The 25709-nt window shown below is 33.9% G+C and overlaps 1 protein-coding gene across 1 annotated transcript in view; it reads right to left on the bottom strand.

The window, feature by feature from the left end:
• Positions 1-25709, bottom strand: part of RIT2 (Ras like without CAAX 2) — a 542835-nt gene that overhangs the window by 261138 nt on the left and 255988 nt on the right. The window contains 1 exon segment of the mRNA XM_057526195.1: positions 22786-22977. Coding sequence (XP_057382178.1) covers positions 22786-22977 — 192 coding nt within the window.

Here is a 25709-nt window from a genome sequence, read left to right as displayed (position 1 = left end):
AAGTGGTGCTGGGAAAACTGGACAGCTACATGTAAAAGTATGAAATTAGAATACTCCCTAACACCATATACAAAAGTAAACTCAAAATCGATTAAAGACCTAAATGTAAAGCCAGACAGTGTAAAACTCTTAGAAGAAAACATAAGCAGAACATTCTATGACATAAATCAGAGCAAGATCCTTTGTGACCCACCGCCTAGAGAAATGGAAATAAAAACAAAAATAAGCAAATGGTACCTAATGAAACGTCAAAGCTTTTGCACAGCAAAGGCAATCATAAACAAGACGAAAAGACAACCCTCAGAATGGGAGAAAATATTTACAAATGAAGCAACTGACAAAGGATTAATCTCCACTGATTACAAGCAGCTCATGCAACTCAATATCAAAAAAGCAAAAAACCCAATCCAAAATTGGGCTGAAGACCTAAATAGACATTTCTCCAAAGAAGGTATACAGATTGCCAACAAACACATGAAAGAATGCTCAACACCATTATTCATTAGAGAAATGCAAATCAGAACTATAATGAGATGTCATCTCACACTGGTCAGAATGGCCATTATCAAAAAATCTACAAACAATAAATGCTGGAGAGGGTGTGGAGAAAAGGGAACCCTCTTGCACTGTTGGTGGGAATGTAAATTGATACAGCCACTATGGAGAACAGCATGGAGGTTCCTTAAAATACTAAAAATAGAACAACCATATGACCCAGCAATCCCACTACTGGGCATATACCCTGAGAAAACCATAATTCAAAAAGAGACTTGTACCAAAATGTTCATTGCAGCTGTATTTACAATAGCCAAGACATGGAAGCAACCTAAGTGTCCATCAACAGATGAATGCATAAGGAAGATGTGGCACGTATATACGATGGAATATTACTCAGCCATAAAAAGAAACGAAATTGAGTTATTTGTAGTGAGGTGGTTGGACCTTGAGTCTGTCATACAGAGTGAAGTAAGTCAGAAAGAGAAAAACAAATACAGTATGCTAACACATATATATGGAATCTAAAAAAAAAGGTCATGAAAACCTAGGGGCAAGATGGGAACAACGACACAGATCTAGTAGAGAATGGACTTGCAGATATGGGGAAGGAGAAGGGTAAGCTGGGACAAAGTGAGAGAGTGGCATGGACATATATACACTACCAAACATAAAATAGATAGCTAGTGGGAAGCAGCCGCATAGCACAGGTATATCAGCTCGGTGCTTTGTGACCACCTAGAGACATGGGATAAGGAGGGTGGGAGGGAGGGAGACGCAAGAGGGAAGAGATACGGGAACATATGTATATGTATAACTGATTCACTTTGTTATAAAGCAGAAACTAACACATCATTGTAAAGCAATTATACTCCAATAAAGATGTTAAAAAAAATATTTTGGCAAAATCTACTGAAGTTGAACATATGCAAGTCTTATGACCCAGCAATTACACACTAAATATAAACCCAATAAAAATACTGCATCAGTGCTTCAAATAATAAAAGAAACAACATTAACAGCATTATACATAAGACCCCCACACTGGGCACAATCTAAATGTCCATTAACAACAGAATGGATAAATAAATTGTGGTATATTCATACAAAAGAATATATTATTATAATTATAATAAATAGGCATATAAACCCATAGATGAATCTCACAAATACAATGTTGAACAATGTTACAATATTCTGAAAGAAGTCAGAAACATGTGAATAGTGTTTTAATTTCATTTATTTAAAGTATAAAAAACAAAACAAACTAAAGTGGTTAAGAATCAAGATGGTGGTTTTCTTGGAAGTGGAAGGAAGAAGTAAAGCTCTTCAGAAAACCCAAGGGCATTTCCAAGGTGCTGTTTTCTATTTCTTGATCTGTGTGGTTACACAAATATGCTTAGTTTTAATAATTAATTAAGCCATACACTTATTATTGTCATAATTTTCTGCATGCGTGAAAGTCTTTACTAAAAATAATAATAATAATAATAATATTATTCCAAACTAGGGAAGCCTAAAAGGGGATTTTCCAAGAGTTCTAATAAAGATTTTCCTTCAGAATTTCTTGTGGGTGTGGTAGGGTACAACCCTCTTCAGTAGGACAATATCAGTTTTGGCTTCTTAATTATGCAGCTATTATTTTCCTCTCCCCTACCTCCCTGCTCAGAAGAAAGTTTAATTTACAAAATCATATAAAAGTAATACTTTGTAGAGAAAAAGCAAGTTTAATGGAGGACACATTGATGTGAGCATGAGAAGACCTGCTGTAGTTTGCTCTCTGTTTTGCTCTTGACCATCTGTTTGTCTTTGTGTCCTTTTACTCAAACTGTACTCTTTAAAATGAGTGTGTTGGACTAAGTTATAGCTAAAATCCCTTCCAAATCCAGCTCTCAGAGTTGCTTTGTTCATGCTGACAATGAGATTAAAAGAGGTCAGCACCACTTGAACCTCAGTTTGAAATCAACAAATCAGTGTTTATACAACACCTTATATGTAACCAAGACACTGTTAAAGTTGATGAGGGATAGAAGAGAATTAAAATCAAAAGATACTCACCTTGAGGGGCTTAAAGCATAATTCAGAAAATAAATAAACATAGCCCCCCAAAAAAGAGTAATTGTAACATCAGGGTGAACTGAAGGAATTCATAAAAAGGAAATTTCTATCTGGAATTATTTTGGCTAAGGCATGGTAGAAAAATTATGCTTTGAGCTGGGCCTTCCTTGGGGGATAGAGAAAATTGGTGAGACAGAAAAAGCAAATAGAAAAAGCCTTAGATGGTCAGCATGAGCATAGGCAGGAAATAAAATGGGAATATGCATGGGAAAGATTTATCTGGAGCTCAGCAATGCTACCTTCTACTGATATGTTAAGGATAAAGAATGTTTAGTGGATGGAAACTCTGATAGGAACCATCATTTTGTTTGGGACCCACTACTGGATTTTGTCATTTGGAAACAGGGTAACCTTAAAAAGAGCTATATGGAAGTCCAGTCTGTCATGAACAGCAGCAGAGGAAACACAACTATTCCAGGACCCACTTTACAACTAGAGCACTAGCAGGCAGAGGAATCCTCTCACAGAACCAGCATCACACCTGCCTTCTATCCTCCTTCCCTTCAACAAGGAGACACATGCCCAAGATCTTCTGCTCTTACTTCACATAGAATTTAGTTCAGAGAAATCAGTGGTCTGGAAAATTTCTTCCAACCCTTCAGACAACACCATTAGGGATTGGAGCAGGAGCTCCAACAGCACTAAAGGAACAAAACAGACCAGAATATCATTGCAAGGAGTATACAAACAAAACTGTCATTGGGTCTAAAGCCCACAAGTGTAAGGCAGAAATCACATATTAGCCTAAATATGGTAACCACCTGCTAAAATAGAAGAATTAAATAGGATGAAGAATCTCCTATCATAATGACAAAAACGTGAAAGATACAATAAAAATCATTCATCAGTATAAAAACTGGAAAAAATCATGATCTGAATTAAAAATACAATCATTCAGATTCTAGTACTAGTATGAATCAGATATTAGAATGATCTAATAAGGATTTTAGGGCAGCTATCATAAAATGCTTCAATAATCATTACAAGCTCTTATGAAACAAATTAAAAAAAAAAAAAACTCAAGAAAGAAATAGGAGGTATAAAAAAGTATCACACAGAAATCATACAAGTGAAAAATGTACCAACCAAAAATAAGAAGAAAAACAAAAAAACAAATCTCGCTGGATGGACTCAATAGTAGAGTGGAGAAGGCAAAAGATAGAATTAGTTAACTCAAAAGACAGATCAATAGAATTTACTCAGTCTGAACAACAGAGAGAAAGTAGATTGAAAGAAAAAAATAAAACTTCTTAGGGATCTGTAGAATAATGGCAAATACATAACATTCTAGTCATCAGAGTCCTGAGTGAGAGGAGAAATGGTGTGGAATTTAAAAAGTGTTTAACAGAATAATGGTTGAGAACTCCCCAAATTTGGAAAGTCACATAAACCTACAGATTCAAGAAGCTGAGTAAAATCCAAGGAGGATAAACGTAGGTAAATCTACACCGAGACACATCATAATTAAATTTCTGAAAAATAAAGATAAACAACAGATCTTCAAAATATCCGTAGAGGAATGATACATCACCTATAAAGGAAAAGTAAGTTAAATGACAGAGAATTTCTCATCTGAATCCATTGAGGTCAGGAGGAAGTAGTGCAAGCTTTTTCAAGTGCTGAAAGAAAAGAACTGTCAAATCCAAATCCTATATCTGGTAAAATTATCCTTCAGTAATGAAGAAAAAATAAAGACACTCTCATATGAAAGGAAACTAAGAATTCATCCCTAGCAAATCTACTTTTAAATAATGGTAAACAAAACAAAACAAAACTTTTACAAACAGAAATAAAATGATAACAGAAGAATGGGACCTTCAGAAAGCAAAGAAGATTAGAATGAATAAAAATAGCAGTAAACATAATAAATATATAAGTGAAAACACACAACACCAAAAAATAAACAGAAAAAGAAAGAGGAGCAAAATAAATACAAAACAAGTTGAAGGAAGGAAATAATAAAGAGCAAAAATTACGAATTATAGAGGAAAACAGGAGAGAAAACTAATAAAACTAAAAGTTGATTCTTAAAAGATAAAATCTGTAAACTTCTGGAAAGACTGACAAGAGATAAAAAGAGAGAAGACTGAAAAACTAGTATCAGGAATGAAACAGAAAATATCACAGCAGATCCTACAATCATTAAAAGGATAATAAGGGAATACTATGAACAACTTTACACTCATCAACTGAACATGTTGGAGGAAATCAAGAACTTCCTTGAAAACTACAAACTGACAAAACTCAGTCAAAATAAAACAGATAAAATGAATAGTCCAAAACTATTAAGAAATTGAATTTTAATTTTCAAAGCTACTAAGCAAGAAACATCCAGGCCCAGATAGTTTTAATGAAAAGTATTACCAAACACTCAAAAGAGAATTAACACAAATTTTACATAATCTCTTCAAAAAAATAGAAGAACAGGAAATATTTCCCATCTCATATTATGAGGCCAGTATTACTCTGATACCCAAACCAGATGAAAACTTCACAGAAAATGAAAATTAGAAACCCGTAACTCTCACGAATCTGATGCTAAATATTCAACAGCATTTTAGCAAAATGTTGTACAACCATGTATAAAAAAAATAATACCCCATGATAAAATGGGATTTATTCCAGATATACAAGCATTATTCAATATTGAAAATCTTGCATTGTAATCTACCATATCAACAGAATAAAGGAGGAAAACTCTATGATCATATCAATGACTGCATTCTCTCTAAGACTGGGTTCAATTCAAGGATGTCTCTTTTCCTTACACTTATGTAATATAGTACTAAAAGTTTTTGCTACTGCAATAAGGCAAAAAAGGGAAGTTATGGGCATACACATTTGAAAGGAAGAAATAAAACTGTCTCTATTTGTAAATGGCAAGATTGCCTACATAGAAAACCCCAAGAGAAAATCCATTTTGAGAATTAATAAGTTTAGTGAAGTTATAGAATACAATAACAAGACACAAAACTGAATTGCATTTCAATATACCGACAAGGAACAATTGGAAACAGAAAAAAAAAAAAAAAAAGTGCAATACCATTTGCAATTGCTCTAAATAAAATTACTTAAGTATGAGTCTAACATCTATGGTATCTGCATGATGAAAATTATAAAATGCAGATTAATAAATCATTGAATATCTAAATGCTTGGAGAGGCAGATCATATTAATGGATTGGAAGATTTAGCATAGTAAAGATGTAAATTCACCATAAATTAATCTGTAGACATTTTTTTTCTTTTTTTTTAGTTGTATAGTTGATTTACAATATTGTGTTAGTTTCAGGTGTACATCATAGTGATTTTATTTTTTACAGATTATGTTTCATTACAGGTTATTATAAAATACTGTGTTTAATTCCCTGTGATATACAGTAATTCCTTGTTGCTTCTCTGTTTTATGTATAGTAGTTTGTAGCTCTTAATCCCATGCTCTTAATTTATCCATCCTCCTACCCTATCCCCTTTGGTAACCATAAGTTTGTTTTCTATGTCTGTGAATATATTTCTATTTTGTATATAGATTCATTTGCATTATTTTTTAGATTCCACATATAAGCAATATCATATAGTATTTGCCTTTCTCCGTCTGACTTATTTCACTAGGCATAATATTCTCTAGGTCAATCCATGTTGCAGCAAATGACAATATTTCATTCTTTTTTTATGGCTGAGTAATATTATATATATCTTCTTTATCCATTCATCTATTAGTGGACAATCAAGTTGCTTCCATATCTTGGTGATTGTAAATAAAGTTGCTATGAACATTGGGGTGCATGTACCTTTTCAAATTAGAGTTTTCATTTTTTCTGGTAATATATCCCAGAGTGGAATTCATGGTTCATATGGTTGTCCTATTTTTAGTTTTTTAAGAACTTCCATGCTGTTTTCCATAGTGATTACACCAATTTACAGTTTAACCAACAGTATACAGTGTTGCTTTTCTCCATATCCTCTTCAATATTTATTATTTGCAGACTTTTTTTTTCCCTTCATTTTCCTTGGACAACTTTATTTTTTATTCTTTTTCAAATTCTTTTCCCATTTAGGTTATTACAGAATACTGAGCAGAGTTCCCTGTGCTATACAGCAGGTCCTTGTTGATTATCTATTTTAAATATAGCAGTGTGTACATGTCAGTCCCAAATTCCCAGTCTATACCTCCTCACCATATTTCCCCTCTGGTAACTATAAATTCATCCTCTAAGTCTGTAAGTCTGTTCTGTTCTGTAGATAACTTCATTTGTATCATTATTTTTTTTTAGATTCCACATATAAGTAATATCATATGGTATTTGTCTTTCTCTGTCTGACTGACTTCACTTAGTATGGTGATCTCCAGGTCCATCCAAGTTGCTGAAAATAACATTATTTCATTCTTTTTTATGACTGAGTAACAATCCATTGTATATACGTACCATAACGTCTTTATCCATTCATCTGTCGATGGACATTTAGGTTGCTTCCATGTCTTGGCTATTGTAAACAATGCTACAATGAACTTTGGAGTGCCTGTATCCTTTTGAAATTAGAACACTCTTTAATAGCACACACACAAATAAACTCAAAATGGATTAAAGACCTAAATATAAGACCGGATACTATAAAACTCTTAGAGGAAAACATAGGCAGCATACTCTTTGACATAAATTGCAGCAATATCTTTTTTGATCCATCTCCTAGAGTAAATGAAATAAAAACAAAAAATAAACAAATGAGACCTAACTAAACTCAAAAGCTTTTGCACCAAAAGAGAAACCATAAACAAATGAAAAGACATAAAATGAAAAGACAACCCACAACCTGGGAGAAAATATTTGCAAATGATGCCACTGACAAAGGATTAGTGTCCAAAATTTACAAACAGTTCATGTGGTTCAATACCTTAAAAGCAAACAACCCAATCAAAAAAATGGGCAGAAAACCTAAATAGATATCTCTCCAAAGAAGACATATAGATGGCCAAAACGCACATGAAAATATGTTCAACATCACTAATTAATAGAGAAATGCAAATCAAAACTACAATGAGATATCACTTCACTGCAGTCTGAATAGCCATCATCAAAAAATCTACAAACAATAAATGCTGGAGAGGGTGTGGAGAAAGGGAACTCTCTTACACTGTTGGTGGGAATGTAAATTGGTACAGCCACTGTGGAGAACAGTATGGAGGTTACTTAAAAAACTAAAGATAGAGCTACCATATGATCTAGCAATCCCACTCTTGGGCATATGTCTGGATAAAAATTGGTTCAAAATATGTCTTTCACATCACTTGCAAATATTTTCTCCCATTCCATATATTGTCTTTTCACTTTCTGGATGGTTTTCTTTGTTTTGCAAAAGCTTTAAACTTTGATTAGGTCTCATTTGTTTATTTTTGCTTTTATTGCTTTTGCTTTGGGAGACTAATCTAAGAAAATACTGCTACTATTTATGTCAGATAATATTTTGTCTTTGTTCTCTTTTAGGAGTTTTATGGTGTCATGTCTTACATTTAGGTCTTTAAACCATTTTGAATTTATTTTTGTATATGGTGTGAAGAAATATTCTATCTTCATTGTTTTACACATAGCTTTCCAGCTTTTCCAACACCACTTGTTGAAGAGACTGTATTTTCTCCATTGCATATTCTTGCCTCCTCTTTGAAAACATGGAGAAACCTATTATAAAATTCATATGGAAAGGGAAGACACTAAAATATCCAAAACAATTTTTAAAAGGAGGAAATATTGGAATTCTTGATATTAAAGCTTACTATATAGATGTAGTAATCAAATCAGTTTGGCATTGGCAATGGATAGATACATAGATCAATGGAACATAATCAAGAACCCAGACCTAAATCCACACAAATATACCCAGTTAATTTTTGACAAAGGTGCAAAATAATTTTCAATAGAGAAGGGATAACTTCTTCTGTAAATGGTGCTGGAGCAATTAAACATCCATCATCAAAATATGAACACTTTATACAAAAATTAATTCAAAATGGACTGTGCACTTAAATGTAACACATAAAACTTACTCTCTTCTAGAAGACAGCATAGGAGAAATCTTTGGTTAAGGGTTTTCTTCAATTCAATACCAAATTAATGATCCATAAGAGGAAAAATCCATAAATAGACCTCATCAAATTAAAAAAAATTTTCCCAACAAAATATCATACTAAAGAGATGAAAAGGCAAATCATGGGCTGGGAGAAAGTATTTGCATTTCACATATATGACAAAGTGCTTGAATCTAGAATATACAAAGAACTCTCAGAACAATATTAAAAAATAATAATCCAACTATAAAATGGACAAAGGATGTACACAGATATTTCACTTAAGAGGCTATAGCGGTGGCCAATAAACACATGAAAAAATGTCCAATATCATTAGTTATTGGTGAAATGAAAATTAAAACCATAGTGAGATATCACTATATAGCTAGCAGAATATCTAAAATGAAAAATAATGATAACTTCTAAAGTTGACAGGGGTGAGAATGTAAAAGTGTACAGCCACCTTGGAGAATACTTGGTTGCTTCCTTTCAAAACTAAAAATGGACTTATAAGACCCAGCAACTTCACTCTTGGGCATCTATCCCAATGAATTATAGACTTGAGTTCATGTAGGAACTTTCTTTTTTTTTTAAACTTTGGGTTTATTTATTTATTTATTTATTTATTTATTTATTTATTTATGGCTGTGTTGGGTCTTCGTTTCTGTGTGAGGGCTTTCTCTAGTTGCGGCAAGTGGGGGCCACTCTTCATCATGGTGCATGGGCCTCTCATCATCGCGGCCTCTCTTGTTGTGGAGCACAGGCTCCAGACGCGCAGGCTCAGTAATTGTGGCTCACGGGTCTAGTTGCTCCGTGGCATGTGGGATCCTCCCAGACCAGGGCTCGAACCCATGTCCCCTGCATTGGCAGGCAGACTCTCAACCACTGCACCACCAGGGAAGCTCCATGTAGGAACTTTTATATGAGTGTCCATAGAAGCTTTAATCATGATAACTGAAAACCAGAAATTGCCCATGTCATCATAAATGGTGAATGGATAAACAAACTATGGTACCATACAAATTGAATACTACTCAGTAATAAAAAGAAACACATTATTGATAAACATAAAAAGTTGATGTACCTCAGGATATAATGTTGAATGAAAAAAGCCAGTCTCCAAAGGATACATACTAGATGATTTCAGGTACATAATAAATCAAAAAGTAAACAATCAAAAATTAAAATAATTGTAAAGGTGGAGAATGGACTATGGACCAGTGGTTTCTAGGAGGTAGGGATTGGGATAGATAGGGGATGGATGTAGCTGTAAGGAGCAACATGAGGGAATCTTATGGTAATGGTACAGTTGAATATCTTGATTGTGGTGGTGCATGCAAGCTATATATGTAATAGAACTGCATGTAATTATACACACATGCATGAATAAGTATGTGTGTAACTGGTGAAGTTTAATAAGCTCTATGAATTGAACCAATGTCATGTTTTTTTCATTTTTGATATCATTTTACAGTTTTATAATTTGTTAATATTGGGGATGCTAAGGGAAGGGTGCATAGGACTTTTTACACATTTGTTCACAACCTCCTTTGCCTCTATAATTATTTCATATTTTGAAATATGAAAGTTTTAAAACAGGATGGATTATGTAGTTTCTTAAACATGTGGTGAGATAAAGTTTAAAAGTTTCCAAAGTACAAATAGCAAGTTTTCCTCTTTCAGAATATTTATAATTCGACCTAGATCATTCTTTTGGATTTATAGGATTATCTTGGTCTCTAAGATACCTGTACCTATATACATAACTGTGTGTGTGTGTGCACATGTATGTGCACACACACACACACACACACAAACACACTGATTTATTGGGAATAACCAGAAGGCTGACTGAGAATTGAAGAAAATTCTCACAAATGTCAGAGTTTGGGTTGCCAGGATACCTAGGAAAGCACATGGAAAGCTGAAATCTTGGATAGAATAATACAAAATTTAAAACTTTACTTCAGTACTTATTTCCTTTTGTGCAGCTGTTTTAAATGATTGGCTTGAAAAATCATAAGAGATCTATTCTGAGAAATTTTGTAACCTTGGATTTCATTTCAAGGAACTAGCAATATTCTCCATACAGCTTCCCCTCCCACCCCTCTTTTCCTTAAAAAGAAGCAAGGTCATTTCTATAAGCTTTCACTGACTTATCAATTTGATAAATGTAGTCAATGATCCATGAAAACCAAACAATACAGTATAATATTTAAATAAGGAAGGGAAGCAAGCAGTTATGTTAATTCAAACTGAGCAGATACAATCTCTACTCCAATGAAACATAAAACTGCCAAATAAAAATCCACTTAGTGGTAGGTGCACACTATATACAGAGCAATTTAGATTTTTATAACACATTGATTTAATCTATAATATTTTTCACTGCTGTTTTTATATAAGCATTAATTAATTTTATTTTTAAAAATATTTTTATATTTAAAATATGTGTGTGCACATATGGGGGTGTGTGTTTATTTACTTTTTTTCTTCTATATCTCAAATATTTTGTTCAAGATCTTTGAAATATTTGTAGGGTCTAGGCTTTCTTACAGGACCTAAAGGATAAAATTACCATTTATGTCCATTCATCTATATTCCAGCCCAGTGATTCCCTTACTTTGGCATGGTTCAGAACCACCCAGAGAATTTGTTAAAATAGATTATTGTGCCTATCCCCAGGTTTTCTGGTTTAGTAGGACTATGCTGGGGCTTGAGAATTTGTTTTTAACAAAGTTTCCAGGTGATACTGATTCTTCTGGTTTGTGCACCACTTTGAGAACTACAGGTCTCATCCATAGTGAGTTTGCTGGTACATGGAAAAATTGGCTTAACTTTTCTGGAATGGTCAATGTTTTTTTGTCTTTCTCGTATATCTCCAGATTACTCAGGTTTACTTAATTAATGAACTAATGGAAGAAAACAATGATTTATACAGAGTTCTATTTTTCAGAATTCAGTTACTTCAAAATTGTTACTGTATGTTTCACAGCTAAAAATTAGAAAAAATAATTTCAAAATTGATTTTGCAAATGCATTGACATCTATACACTGTGGTCATCACAAAGCTCCCTGAGTCTTCACTCAGGATTAATTAACTCTTTCTTTTCAACAAATTCTTATACTTTTGGTTTGCTAATTTATAACTTGCAAAATAGCAGATCAGAACATGATAATAACCAAAGACTATTGCAACAATCCAGGTGAGGGATGAGGATGGTGGTACCTAATATTTATTGAGTTCCTACTTTGTGCTGAGCACTATTTATGCTAGATAATCTACTGACATAATCTCATCTACCCCACCTGATAATCTATGAAATAGGTATTAATATCTCCATTTTATAGAAGCAGACACTGAGACACATTTTAGAGTACATGATATTTATTAGGGATCAACCTCATGAAAAGAAGGAGAAGGAAACTGGATTAGGAAGAGGGAAAGGTTGAACCTCAAGGAAAGACTGACAAAGTTCTTGCCAAACCAGTGAAGGGATCTGGAGCAAGATTTGCTTTTCCCAGTGACTCACATTGGGCTGCAATGACTGGACATTTATGTCCACACCACACTGGAAATGAGTTTCCCCCAAGAAGGCTATGACCTCAGGCAAGGAGGCTTTGTGTAGCTGAGGCTGATCCTGAAGTATTTGATGGCTGGGAGCTGTCTACTGATTATACCTCTTACATTTGTGCTATGCAGGAAGTACTTCTTTGAAGGGGAATCCGGTTGTCCATCTTGTGTTTACCACTGATTTTTCCAAGGACACAGCAACTGTCTCACTAAAGACTGAAACTCAAGGACCATTTATACAATATATTTTGTTACTTTCTAAAATATATTTGCCAAATATATTTCTTAACCTTGTCTTAAGGGTCCATGATGGACACACACTGTATAATGTGATAATGCAATGATGACCTCAGGTGCCACTGAAGGATGTAGTATAGCTCATCCATACATGGAAGGTCTCCAAACCTCTACTGTAGTTTGTCACCTGTCATCCTGTCTGTGTGCTCCATGAGTATGGAATCTGTGAATAGTTAGTGCTACTCTTTTCACTAAAGTTACCATCATTCCTCATCCTGATGGCTAAATCTCTTAACTGGTCTTCCTGTTTCCATTCTTGTCCCTCCCCAATACCTAGCCTGACAATGAAAAGTGTATTCATGCTACAGCTCTGCTCAAATGTTTTAAACAATTTCCCTTCACATGTATGTAGGACATTTAAGTTGCTTTCTTGCCCTGGCTATTGTAAATAGTGCTGCCATGGACACAGGTGTGCATGTGTTTTTTTGAATTACGGTTTTCTCTGGGTATATGCCCAATAGTGGAAGTTTTGGGTTATATGGTAGTTCTATTTTTAGTTTTTTAAGGAACCTCCATACTGTTTTCCATAGTGTCTGTATCAATTTACATTCCCACCAACAGTGTATGAGGGTTCGCTTTTCTCCACACCCTCTCTAGCATTTATTGTTTGTAGATTTTTTGATGATGACCATTCTGACCAGTGTGAGGTGATACCTCATTGTAGTTTTGATTTGCATTTCTCTAATAATTAGTGATGTTGAGCATATTTTCATGTGTTTTTTGGCCATCTGTATGTCTTCTTTGGAGAAATGTCTATTTAGGTTTTCTGCCCATTTTTTTATTGTGTTTTTTTTTTTTTTTTTAATATTGAGCTGTATGAGTTGCTTGTGTATTTTGGAGATTAATCCTTTGTCAGTTGCTTCATTTGCAAATATTTTCTCCCATTCTGAGGGTTGTCTTTTCATCTTGTTTATGGTTTCCTTTGTTGTGCAACAGCTTTTAAGTTTAACTCATTTCTTTACTATACTCTGAACCTGCCACCACTCTGGAAAGATAAGTAGATGCTTGATATAACTCTAAATAGAAAGTATTTTTCTTAGTACAAAAATTCCTGAGTCCCACAGCCTTCATATGCCCCTCTCAGTAAAGTAATGGAACTACTTTCATTAGATAGCTCACTGATGAATAAACAAAGAGTATTTCAGGATCCCAAGTCAGCATTCAGGCTGTGGAAAGCAGAGTTTCAAGACCTCAAACTGAGTATTAACTGCAATTAGACTGGCAGCCCTGAGGGATTTGTCTTGGTCTATCTTCAGGATAAAACAGTTTGTAGTCTGTTACTGATGTAAAACTTTTCTAATCCAGCTCCCAAATCTCTGAAATTCATTCCATTCATAGCACCATTTTTACTTTGCACAGTTGGTTAGGATTTTCCAAAAACAAAAAACAAAACAAAACAAAAAACAAAACAGGAATTATCTCCTTTTACTTTCCAGTATGACAGTTGAAGATATTGTAAATAGGGACAAAGCCAGTGGAAGCTGAGGGACTTAATGACTGGGAATTTTAAAAAGGCTTTAGAGTAGTCTAGAGGGAATCTGGACAAAATTATTCAACTGATTAGAAAATAGTATCTTTGAGTAGTTTTGAAACTCATTTTCTTTCTCTTATTTTCCCTCACACTCTTCCCCCCAACTTCTGGCTATTACTGGTTTGTCCAGGTACTGGAGCTCCTCACTCCACATCCAAAGAGTTATCATTCTGATCCTTCGTGATCCATCTTGCCAATGAAATACAATGGTTTATGTTCCATTCTCTGAGAAGTATGTTAAGATCCAGAAGCTGATATAAAAAAATCATGAAAATAATAATGGCTTACAGGCCAATAGTCTAACATAGTGAGATTTCAAATGAGAACACAGTGGGTATTGTCTCTCAACTCTAACTAGCTGTGTGACCTTGAGCAAGTTACTGAAAGTATTAAAGCTCAGTGGACTCATAGGTAAATAGTATCATAAAAGAGCCTACTCATGAGCTTCTGGTAAGGAATAAATACAATGATGTGTGTTAAGTGCCTGGCACAGAGCCTTGCAAATAGTAAATGCATCATCAGCATCATCAGTGTCAAAATGGATATTGCTCAGAGATAAAATACTAGACTTTAAACAGAATCCTGCAATATTTTAGCTCAAAGAGGTGAATGATATTTTTAAAAAATCTGGCACTAAAACTTGTTTATTTTTCTTGGAAGAAAGGGACTTGTGGTTCACCAAAATGCATTAAGAATGCAGGCACCTATACTAAACAAACGTGATAGGAAACAGCTTCCCTCAGCAGCACTCTTTCCTTTCAATACCTTTCAGTGTAGGCAGGAGGAAGAAGAGCTGCCAAGTGAGAATCCTACTTCTCTGCCTCTCAGCACTGAACAAAAGCACCAGTGTGATTTCCTTCCATACCTTTGAGAGTTTAACATTATTACTCTTGAAATCTTCACAAAACTCCTTTGAGTTATAGATGACTCAGGTGTCAGGATTTTTGTTTCTGATTTTGTTTTAGATGAAAAAAAAAAAAAAAAAAAAAACAGTGACCTAACTTTAAATACTGATGTAATAAAAGGAGTACATGTGATCTGGGTTTTAGTCTTAATTTTGTCACTAACAACAATAATTTACCTCAATTTCTATCAATATATTCACTTCTCAAATATCCTCATCCATCAAATGCTTGCCTTACAACTACACAGGGCAGTTTTATGATTAAAATAAAGTGTGAATTGAAAGCATTTTGAAAAGAAAAAAAAACAAAAAAACAAAAACACGATACAGTTACAGGAATAATTATTTCCATCACAAACACCACAACCAGAAGCCAACTTTGCATATCAACACTTCATTATTGGAGAGGTTGGTACATGAGCAGCTTTAAAAAGATCGTAATTTGAGTTTTCATGTTTTTGGCACTCTCTGTGACTATCTTGTTTACTTGCTTTTATCTAAAAGGAAAAGTTTGTCAAATCCACTAAATTACTCAGCTTAATGTCTTTTTTGTTATTTCTTTCAGTGGCATTTGTAACGCTTGTGATTCACATCACTGCTAATGTGAAATTACCCAGGCAAAGATAAGGGTCCTGTTGAATATTCCTTTGTGAGACGCAGAGGACCACCTTTGAGCAGAAAGCAGAAGCAGGGACAAGAGGGTGAGAGGAAAGCACATGTCCGCCAGCATTGGAATCATGGAGAGCAATCATTCTAGAGAGAAGCTGATTAACTTCTACCTGAAGAAGTTTCCCTAATATTCTCAAATTCACTAGCTTTCTCAGAGTTACTTATAGTTCTCTTGACTGGCATCCAAATAAATGTTTATGTTTTCTAGGAATTCTGAGAAGTGAAACAAGGGTGGTCATGTGATCACTGACGGTCACACACATCTCAAGATGCTCTCTTATGCCATTTTCCAGAAGTCCTAAAAAAAAACTAAAGTGTCCCCACTTTTCAGAGGAGTATCTGAAGGGTTTACCACTAGATCTATACCTCTCTTCCTCCTCTCTGTCAAGTATCTGAGAATAGATTCATATTTAGCTGCTGAGATAAACTTGGATTTCTAACCCATAATAATGTAACCATATCTAATTAAACATGGTAGAAAGGGAAAAACAAAGCAAGGCGGCAGAACAGGTGCAGAGGAAAATAAATGGTATAACTCCTGAAAACTAGTTAGCTGCCACTTTAAGATGCTTTAATTTTAAGTGAAATATACAAAAATGCATTGCACTAAATCATAGGAATATGTTTCTGTGTTAAGCATACATTTATAAACATTGGCTCTTATATGAGATCTTTTCACTTTAAGAAAACTTAAAATGCATTAGATACAAAAATTAAAATGTATAAAACACTTAACATAGAAGAAAACTATTTGTTTTAGTGAAGATTCTTACCTTAGCAAAAGGTTTTATTAACGGGGTAGTTTGAACAGTCTATAAATAAACGATTAGCTGGAATAACATAAATTATTAAAATCCAGTTCAAATTTAAGGTCAGTGCAAATAAAGATGTAGCATCTCTAATTATAAACTACTTGATTTAGAGAACTTTATTTAGAAAATTTTGATTTGTATGCAACATCTCAGTTACGCAACTTTGTACAAGTGAGTAACAGCAATGGAATTTTGAGATGATTTGCCTTATCCCTGAATTAGGTTTTTGTCTTTTAGTCTCGTAAGGAGTACTAAGGACAACCGAAGTATTGTTACATTGCAGAGATCTCAGAGAGAAGGCAATCATAGTTTGTCCATCTGACAGTCTCTGATCAGATGAGAATAAACTATAATGAACTACATGAAATCTAATAATGGATCACAGTTTAAACCAAGCATGGTTTCTGGATTATCAATTTTGTTTGTTTGGAGAACTTGTGAGACTGAGGATCACAGCAAAACAGCAGAGGAGCTTGAAGCAGATTGATGGTATATAGGAGTCATTTCTTATTCAACTTGAGAAATAGTTGTTCTGATTCTGGAAAGTGGGAAGGGTCCTATTTGATTATCCATTGCTGCATGAAAAATCACTCCTAACCATGGTGTTTTAAATAATTCCATTTTATTTGTCCACGATTCCGTGTGTCAGAAATCCAGACAAGGCTCAGCTGGGAGAGTTTAATGACCCTTATGGATTTACTAGGATATCTTATGAGATTACAGTCAGATGGCAGCTGGTACTAGAACATGCAGAATGGCTTTGCCCACCTGTGTGGTGCCTTGGCAGGGACAGATGTGATGCTGGATGTTTCTTTGTCCACATGGCTCTCTCCAATGTTTAGATTGGTCCTCATTACATAGTGTCTGGACCTCAAGAACAAGAATTTCAAGTGGCAAAGACAGAACCTGAATAACTCTGTTTTAAAATTTCGTATTCAATTTTTACAACTTACACTTGATTTACAGTTATTACAAAATATTGGCTATATTCCCCATGTTGTTCAATGCATCCTTGTAGCCTACCTTATACAGAATAGCTTGTAGCTCCTGCTCCCCCAATAGTGCCCCTCCCTCCTCACCCCACTGGTAACCAGAACTTTGTTTTCTATATCTGTGAGTCTGCTTTTTTGTGGTATTCATGAGTTTGTTGTATTTTTAGATTCCACATATAAGTGATATAATATAGTATTTCTCTTTCTCTGTCATCACTTTTCATAATGTCCTCCAGGTTCATCAATGTTGCTGCAAATGGCACAATTTTGTTCTTTTCTATGACTGAGTAGTATTCCACTGTATATATATACCACATCTTCTATATCCATTCATCTGTTGATGAACACTTAGGTTGCTTCCATATCTTGGCAATTGTAAATAATGCTGCTATGAACATTGGGGTGCATGTATCTTTTCAAATTAGTATACTTTTTTTTTTGGATAGATACACAGAAGTGGAATTGCTGGCTCATATGCTAGTTCTATTTTCAGGTTTCTGAGAAACCTCCATACTGTTTTCTACAGTGCCTGCACCAACTTACATTCCCCAAAACAGTGCACGAGTGTTCCCTTTTCTCCAAAATCTTGCAGTCATTTGTTATTTGCGGTCTTTTTGATGATAGTCATTCTGGCAGGTGTGAGGTCATATATCATTGTGGTTTTGATTTGTATTTCCCCAATGATTAGTGATGTCAAGCATCTTTTCATATGCCTGTTAACCATCAGCATTTTCTCTTTTGAAAAATGTCTATTCAGTTCTTCTGCCCATTCTTTAAACAAGTTGCTGGGTTTTTTGATATTGAGTTCTCTGAGCGGTTTATATATGTTGGATATTAATCCCTTATCATTCATAATATTTGCAAATTTTTTCTCTCATTCATTGGTTGTCTTTTCATTTTCTTGATAGTTTATTTTGCTGTGGGAAAGAGGTTAAGTTTAATTAGGTCCCATTTGTTTATCTTTGCTTTTATTTCCTTTACTTTAGGAGAAAGATACAAAAAATATTGCTATGATTTATGCCAAAGAGTGTTCTGCTTATGTTTTGTTCTAGTAGTTTTATACGTTCAGTCTTAATTTGGATTTTTAATCCATTTTGAGTTTATTTTTGTATGTGTTAGATAAAGTTCTAATTTAATTCTTTTACATGTAGCTGCCCAGTTTTCCCAGCACCACTTACTGAAGAGACTGTTCTTTTTCCACTGTATATTCTTGCCTCCTTTGTCATAGATTGACCATAAGTGAATGGGTTTATTTATGGGCTCTCTAACCTGTTCCATTGATCTATGTGTTTGTTTTTGTGTCAGTAGCATACTGTTTTAATTACTGTATCTTTGTAGCAGAGTCTGAGGTCAGGGAGTGTAATTCCTTCAGCTCTGTTCTTTCTCAAGATTGTTTTGGCTATTTGGGGCTATTGGTTTCCATACAAATTATAAAATTATTATTTCTAGTTCCATGAAGAATACCTTTGGTATTTTGATAGGGATTACCTTAAATCTGTAGATTGCCTGGGTAATACAGTTATTTTAACCATATTGATTTTTTGAGCCAAGAACACATTATATCTTTCCATCTGTTGTGTCATCTTCAATTTCTTTCAGTGATATCAGTGTCTTACAGTTTTTTTGAGTATAGGTGTTTTGCCTCCTTAGGTGGGTTTTTTCCTAGGTATTTTATTCTTTTTGATGTGATGGTAAATGGGATTGTTTCTTTAATTTCTCTTTCTGATAGTTTGTTGTTACAATACAGAAATGCAACCAGTTTCTGTATATTAATTTTGTATCCTGCGTATTTACTGAATTCATTGATGAGCTCTAGTATTTTTCTAGTGGCCTCTTTAGGATTTTCTATATATAGTATCATGTCATCTGCCAATGTTGCCTGTTTTACTTCTTTCTTTCCAATTTGGATTATTTTGTTTGTTTGTTTTTCTTCTCTGATTGCTGTGGGTAGAACTTCCAAAACTATGTTGAGTAAAAGTGGTGAGAGTGGGCATCCTTGTCTTGTTCCTGATCTTAGAGGTAAAACTTTCAGCTTTTCCCCACTGAGTATGAAGTTAGCTGTGAGTTTGTTATATATAACCTTTATTATGTTGAGGTAGATTCCCTCTATGCCCACTTTCTTAAGAGTTTTCATCATAAATGGATGTTGAGTTTTATCAAAAGTTTTTCTGCATCTATTGAAATGATTATATAGTTTTTATTCTTCAATTTTTTTAATGTGGTGTATCACACTGATTGATTTGTGAATATTGGAAAATTCCTAGGATAAATCCCACTTGATCATGGTGTATGATCCTTTTAATGTATTGTTGGATTCAGTTTGTTAGTATTTTGTTGAGGATTTTTGCATCTAGTTTCCTCAGTGATATTGGCCTGTAATTTTCTTTTCTGTGTGGTGTCTTTGTCCAGTTTTGGTATCAGAGTTATGCTGGCTTCATAGGATGAGTTTGGAAGTGTTCCTTCCTCTGCAATTTTTTGGAAGAGTTTGAGTAGGTGTTAACTCTTTCCAAAATGTTTGGTAGAATTCACCTGTGAAGCCAAAACTAATCCATTTACATTTAAGGTCTGGAACTTTTGTTGGTTGGGAGTTCTAAAATTACTGATTCAATTTCATTACTGGTAATTGGTCTGCTCATATTTTCCATTTCTTCCTGTTTCAGTCTTGGGAGATTGCACATTTCTAAGAATTTGTCCATTTCTTCTGGATTGTCATTACATTGGTATGTAGTAATTCAGAGTTGTCTCATGATCTTTTGTATTTCTGTGGTGTCAGTTGTAACTGTCCCTTTTTCATTTCTGATGTTATTGTTTTGGGCCTTCTCCTTTTTTTCTTGATGAGTCTGGCTAAATTTTGTTTATCTTCTCAAAGAACTAGCTCTTAGTTTCATTGATCTTTTCTGTTGCTTTTTCAATCTCTATTTTATTTAATTCTCCTCTGTTCTTTATGATTTCTTTCCTTCTACTAATATTAGGTTTTGTTTGTTCTTTTTTCTCTAGTTGCTTTAGGTGTAAAATTTGTTTGTTTACTTGCTATTTTCTTGTTTTCTGAGGTAAGCTTGTATTGCTAACTACTTCCTTCTTGGTGTAGTGTTTTTGCTGCATTCAATAGGTTTTGGTTGTTGTGCTTACATTTTTATTTGTCTCTAAGTAATTTTTTAAAATTTCCTCTTTGATTTCTTCAATGATTCATTGGTTGTTTAGTAGCATATTGTTTACCCTCTACGAGTTTGTGTTTTTTGCAGTTTTTTCCCTGTAGTTGATTTCTACTCTTATAACACTGTGGTTAAAAAAAAAAAAAAAAAAAAAAGTTTCTTGATATGATTTATTTTCTTAAAATATCAAAGCTTTTTTTGTGGCCCAGCATGTGGTCTATCATGGAGAATGTTCCACATGTACGTGAGAAGAATGTGTATTCTGCTGCTTTCGGGTGGAATGCTCTATAAATATCAATTAAGTCTATTTGGTCTTATGTGTCATTTAAAGCCTGTGTTTTGTTATTGATTTTCTGTCTGGATGATCTGTCCATTGATAAAAGTGGAATGTTAAAGTCTCCCACTATTACTGTGTTACTGTGAATTTCTCCTTTTATGTCTCTTAACATTTACCTTGTATACTGAGGTGCCCCTATGTTGGGTGCATATATATTTACAATTGTTATATCTTCTTCTTGGATTGATCCCTTGATCATGATGTAGTATTTCTCTTTGTCTTGTAACAGTCTTCATTTTAAGATCTATTTTTTTTTTTTTTCTGATATAAGTACTGCTACTCTGGCTTTTTAAAATTTCTATTTGCATGGAATATCTTTCTCCATGCCCTCATTTTCAATTTGTATGTGTCTCTAGATATGAAGTCAGTGTCTTGTAGACAGCATATATATGGGTCTTGTTTTCATAACCATTCATCCAATCTGTGCCTTTTGGATGGAGCAGTTAATCCATTTACATTTAAGGTAATTATCAATATGTATGTTCTTATGCCATTTTTTAGTTGTTTTGGATTTATTTTTGTAGGCCTTTTCCCCCCTTTCTTCATTTGTCCCCTTCTCTTGAGATTTGATGACTATTTTTAGTGTTGTATTGGATTCTTTTTATTTTTTGTGTGTATATCTATTATAGATTTTTGGTTTGCAGTTACTATGAGATTTTTGTATAGCATTGTATATATATACATAATTAAGTTGCTGATGTCTTGCTTTTAAATGCATTTTAAAAACCCTCTCTTTGTACTCTCCTCCCCTCATGATTACTGTTCTTGATATTATATTTTATATTTAATTGTTTTGTTTATCCCTTAATCGTGGAAATAGATGATTTTAATACTTTTGTCTTTAAACCTCCATACTAGCTTTGTGTGTGGAAGAGTTCCTACTTTTATTGCTTGTTTGTCTTTACTGATGAGATTTTTCATTTCATAACATTCTTGTTTTTCACTGTGGCCTTTTCTTTTTCACCTAAAGAAATTTCTTTAACATTTGTTGTAAAGCTGTCTTGGTGGTGCTGAACACTTTTAGCTTTTGCTTGTCTGTAAAGCTTTTGATTACTCATCAAATCTGAATGGGATCCTTGCTGGGTAGGGTATTCTTGGTTGTAGGTTTTTCCCTTTCATCACTTTAAATATGTCATGACACGCCCTTCTGGCCTGCAGAGTTTCTGCTGAGAAAACAGCCAATAGTCTTATGGGAACTCCCTTGAATGCTATTTGTTGCTTTTCCTGTGCTGCTTTTGATATTCTCTCTTTATCTTTATTTTTTTGTCATTTTGATTATAATGTGTCTTGGTGTGTTCCTCTTTGGGTTAATACTGTATGGGACTCTCTGCATTTCCTGGACTTGGGTTTCTGTTTCCTTTCCCAGGTTAAGGAAGTTTTCAGCTTCTAAGTCTTCAAAGATTTTCTCAGGCCTTTTCTCTCTCTCTTCTCCATCTGGGACCCCTATAATGTGAATATTCGTGCACTTGATATTGTCCCAGAGGTCTCATAAACTGTTCTCACTTAACTCTTAAGGCTCGGCCTCAAAAGTTATAGAGCATCAGTTCTACTACACTCTGTTGCTCAAAACAAATCATAGGGCCAACCCAGATCCAAAAGGATGGGAGAAATAGGCTGTGCCTCTTGATGTGGGAGTGATAAGGACACTGAAAAGTAGTATGTGGAATAAGGTATATTGTGGTGACTAACAAAACCTATCACAGTTCTTCAAAGTCTTCTTAGAAAACCTGTGTGCAATATTTCTTTCTCATAATTCTCAATATAAACCTCAAAAAGCAGCCATACTTGATCCTATGTATTCTCAGAGGAAAAGACAGGCACTAACAGACAAAATTGACACTCACCTGATGAAAGTCTGTCAGATCAATTTTGTTATCCACCAGGACCAGGGGGATTTCATAGGTGTGGCTGACCTGAAAAATGAGCTCTTTAAACTTGGCAGCTTCCTGGAATGACTGATGGTCAGTGACAGAGTACCAGATGGTGAATCCTCCACCACCTCACATGTACTACTCCCACATAGCTGTGAGTTCTGCCTGCAGGAAAAGAGTAAAATTATTATGTAATTTAAAACAATGAAGTGAACATGTAACATTAGCAACAGAAAAGGTCAAAAGTAGACAAATTACGAGACTAAGTAGTTTGGGTAGAAATTTTCTAAAAGTATATTTATAGGCTTTGCATATAGAAGAGCCATGTGAGGTCTAAACAAACCATTATGAAATCCGAATGTTTTAAACTGCTCAAAGTGTTGATCTTTAATCACAGAAGATTTGATTTAAGAGATAGTAGGGGAGATATGTTGAAAAGCAAATTTACTCATGAACTCTTGGTGATTATTTATACATTATATACTTCTAATGACCTAATTTTAGGAAAAGAAATCTAAATTTGTACACTCCAAACATTAAAACCTAGAGGAACTAACTATATTTCTCCTCAAAAATATGAAAACAAACTAGAGTTTTACTTTATCCTTGTGAATGGAGAAAGTTATTAACATAAATACTCCCTAACCCAGAGATATATTTGGGTATTCTTAGATCTGTCTCCCTAAGAGGGATAAACAGAGAGATCTTAATTGCTGAGTCACGGGTCCATTTCTACATTCTGTTGACTCCTCCATCCTCTCTTTGCAGAGGAGGACAGGAATTCCCTCCCCAATGTACCAATATCCCAACCTGGGAGGCATAGCTGTATCAGTTTTTATGTTGCATTCCACCTACACTAAATTGCCTGGCAACTGAAAATTCAATATTTGGCTTGACTTGTGATATGAAATACTTATTTTACTCTGAAATATCTGTTTTCATTCACTATTATTCTGAACCTCGTGTTAAAAACACAAAGGTTAATTAGACACTTGCAATGGGAAATATAAAACTTAGACTCTAGCTGTGGAACAAGCCATGCTAAGCAATAAAAGAACAACACGAGACCATATTGTGAAACAAACAAACAAAAAACAAAACCTGATCAGAGTAAATGCCAAAATAAATGTCAATTTGATTTAACATGGCTTGACTTTTAAAGGATGGCAGCATTTACATAGATCGAGAAATTCTGGAAAACTGAGACGCATACAAGTCCAGAGAAAGTAATAAAGTTAATAAGGTCCTGAGTTAGTTGGTGAATCTCTTAAAGTGTTTTCCGTCAGTATGGAACAAATGCAAACAGTATCACTAAATTCAGCCAATCATTTCAAAGCTGTAAGAATGAGCCCAGAGAGAAAAGGAAACTTATCCAAGGGTAGATAGCCAGCTAATGTAGAGCTGGTTTGAATAATTCATATTCTCTGACCCTCACTATTTCAATTTATTAAATAATAAATTTTACTTTAACTCAATCCTAAATTTTACCATGTGAGTGAAACAAACTAACATGGGGGAAATAAATCCTACTGTACCCAGTTTCTTCATCTCCAAAACAAGGTTAGATTATAAAATGTCTGAGGTCCCTCATACTTCTGACATTCTTTTATTTTGAAAACCCTATGCCTCAATCAGAATCCCACAGTTGATATGGATCGACTAGAGAAACATGGATTGAAATAGCTAACTGATATTTCCCAAACTTTTAATTACATTTTTCATATAGAAATGATAGAATCATCATAGAAATATATGGAATCTTTCAGAAAATATAAATAGATTTGTTGCATCAGTTGTATATAGTTTAAGTCATAATAAAAGTGCAAACTAAACTGGAAAAGACCTATTTTACAATTTACTGTTCAGTCTAATTGTCAATTATTATTTTAAGCATTAAACTTATTTTTAATTGTCTAGTGCTTATTGAAAAATAATAAATGCACATTGCAAAATGTTTAAATGGTATAAGTATATAAAATTAATTTAGTTTTCTTTCCACCTCAAACTCCTAGTTTTTTTTTTTTTCCCAAATGCATGAGTTAATATTTTCTTTATCCTTACAGAAACAGTCTACGTATACACAGCCAGAGACATACATTTCACCTTTATACACCTCTTTATACTAAAATAGGAACATAATATACCTATTTTTACTTTAATCTTAATTAAGCCTTAAGAACCTTAATATACCTTGAATATAATATATCCAATATAACTTGGAATTGTTCCATTTAAGCATACACAAGTATTGATTATTATTTTCCCTGGTTGCATCTTAATTCCTTTTATGCATATAGTATATTTTATTTAAATAGTTGTCGATGAACAGGCATCTAGATATCCTTCTTTTATTCCTATTACAAACAATGCAACAATGTATATTTTTAGACATCCATGTTTCACAAATTTATGTATACCTGGGAAGTAGTACTGCTAGATCAAAGAGAACATACATTTTTACTTTTGAGAAATAGTGCCAATTTCACCACTAAAGACATTGTACCAATAACACCAACATTATACAAAAGTGCCTATTTCCCCTCATTCTTACCAATGCCACTTACCATCAAAGTTTTCTATCTTTTATAGATTTTAGGGTAAAAATAGTATCTTGTTTCTTTAATCTGTATTTATTTATGAGCTATATTGAATATCTTTTATGTTTATTGTCCATTTATAAATTCTCTTCTAGATATGGATTCAATTTTGTTGTAAGAAAAAAAATATTTTTTGATTTTGAATTAGGATTTTTTTTTTCAATTTGGACTGGAGAAGTTTCTTTATATGTGAAACAAAAGAAAAGAACAGTAAATCTGATTATTTCAACAATACCTACACCATAGACATAAGACTAAATATTATAAAGAGCCCAACAACCTGTTAGGAAGACAGGCAAA

The sequence above is a fragment of the Balaenoptera acutorostrata genome, chromosome 13 (assembly GCF_949987535.1).
Source record: "Balaenoptera acutorostrata chromosome 13, mBalAcu1.1, whole genome shotgun sequence".
NCBI classification, from domain to species: domain Eukaryota; kingdom Metazoa; phylum Chordata; class Mammalia; order Artiodactyla; family Balaenopteridae; genus Balaenoptera; species Balaenoptera acutorostrata.
This window is presented reverse-complemented; position numbering and strand designations above follow the sequence as displayed.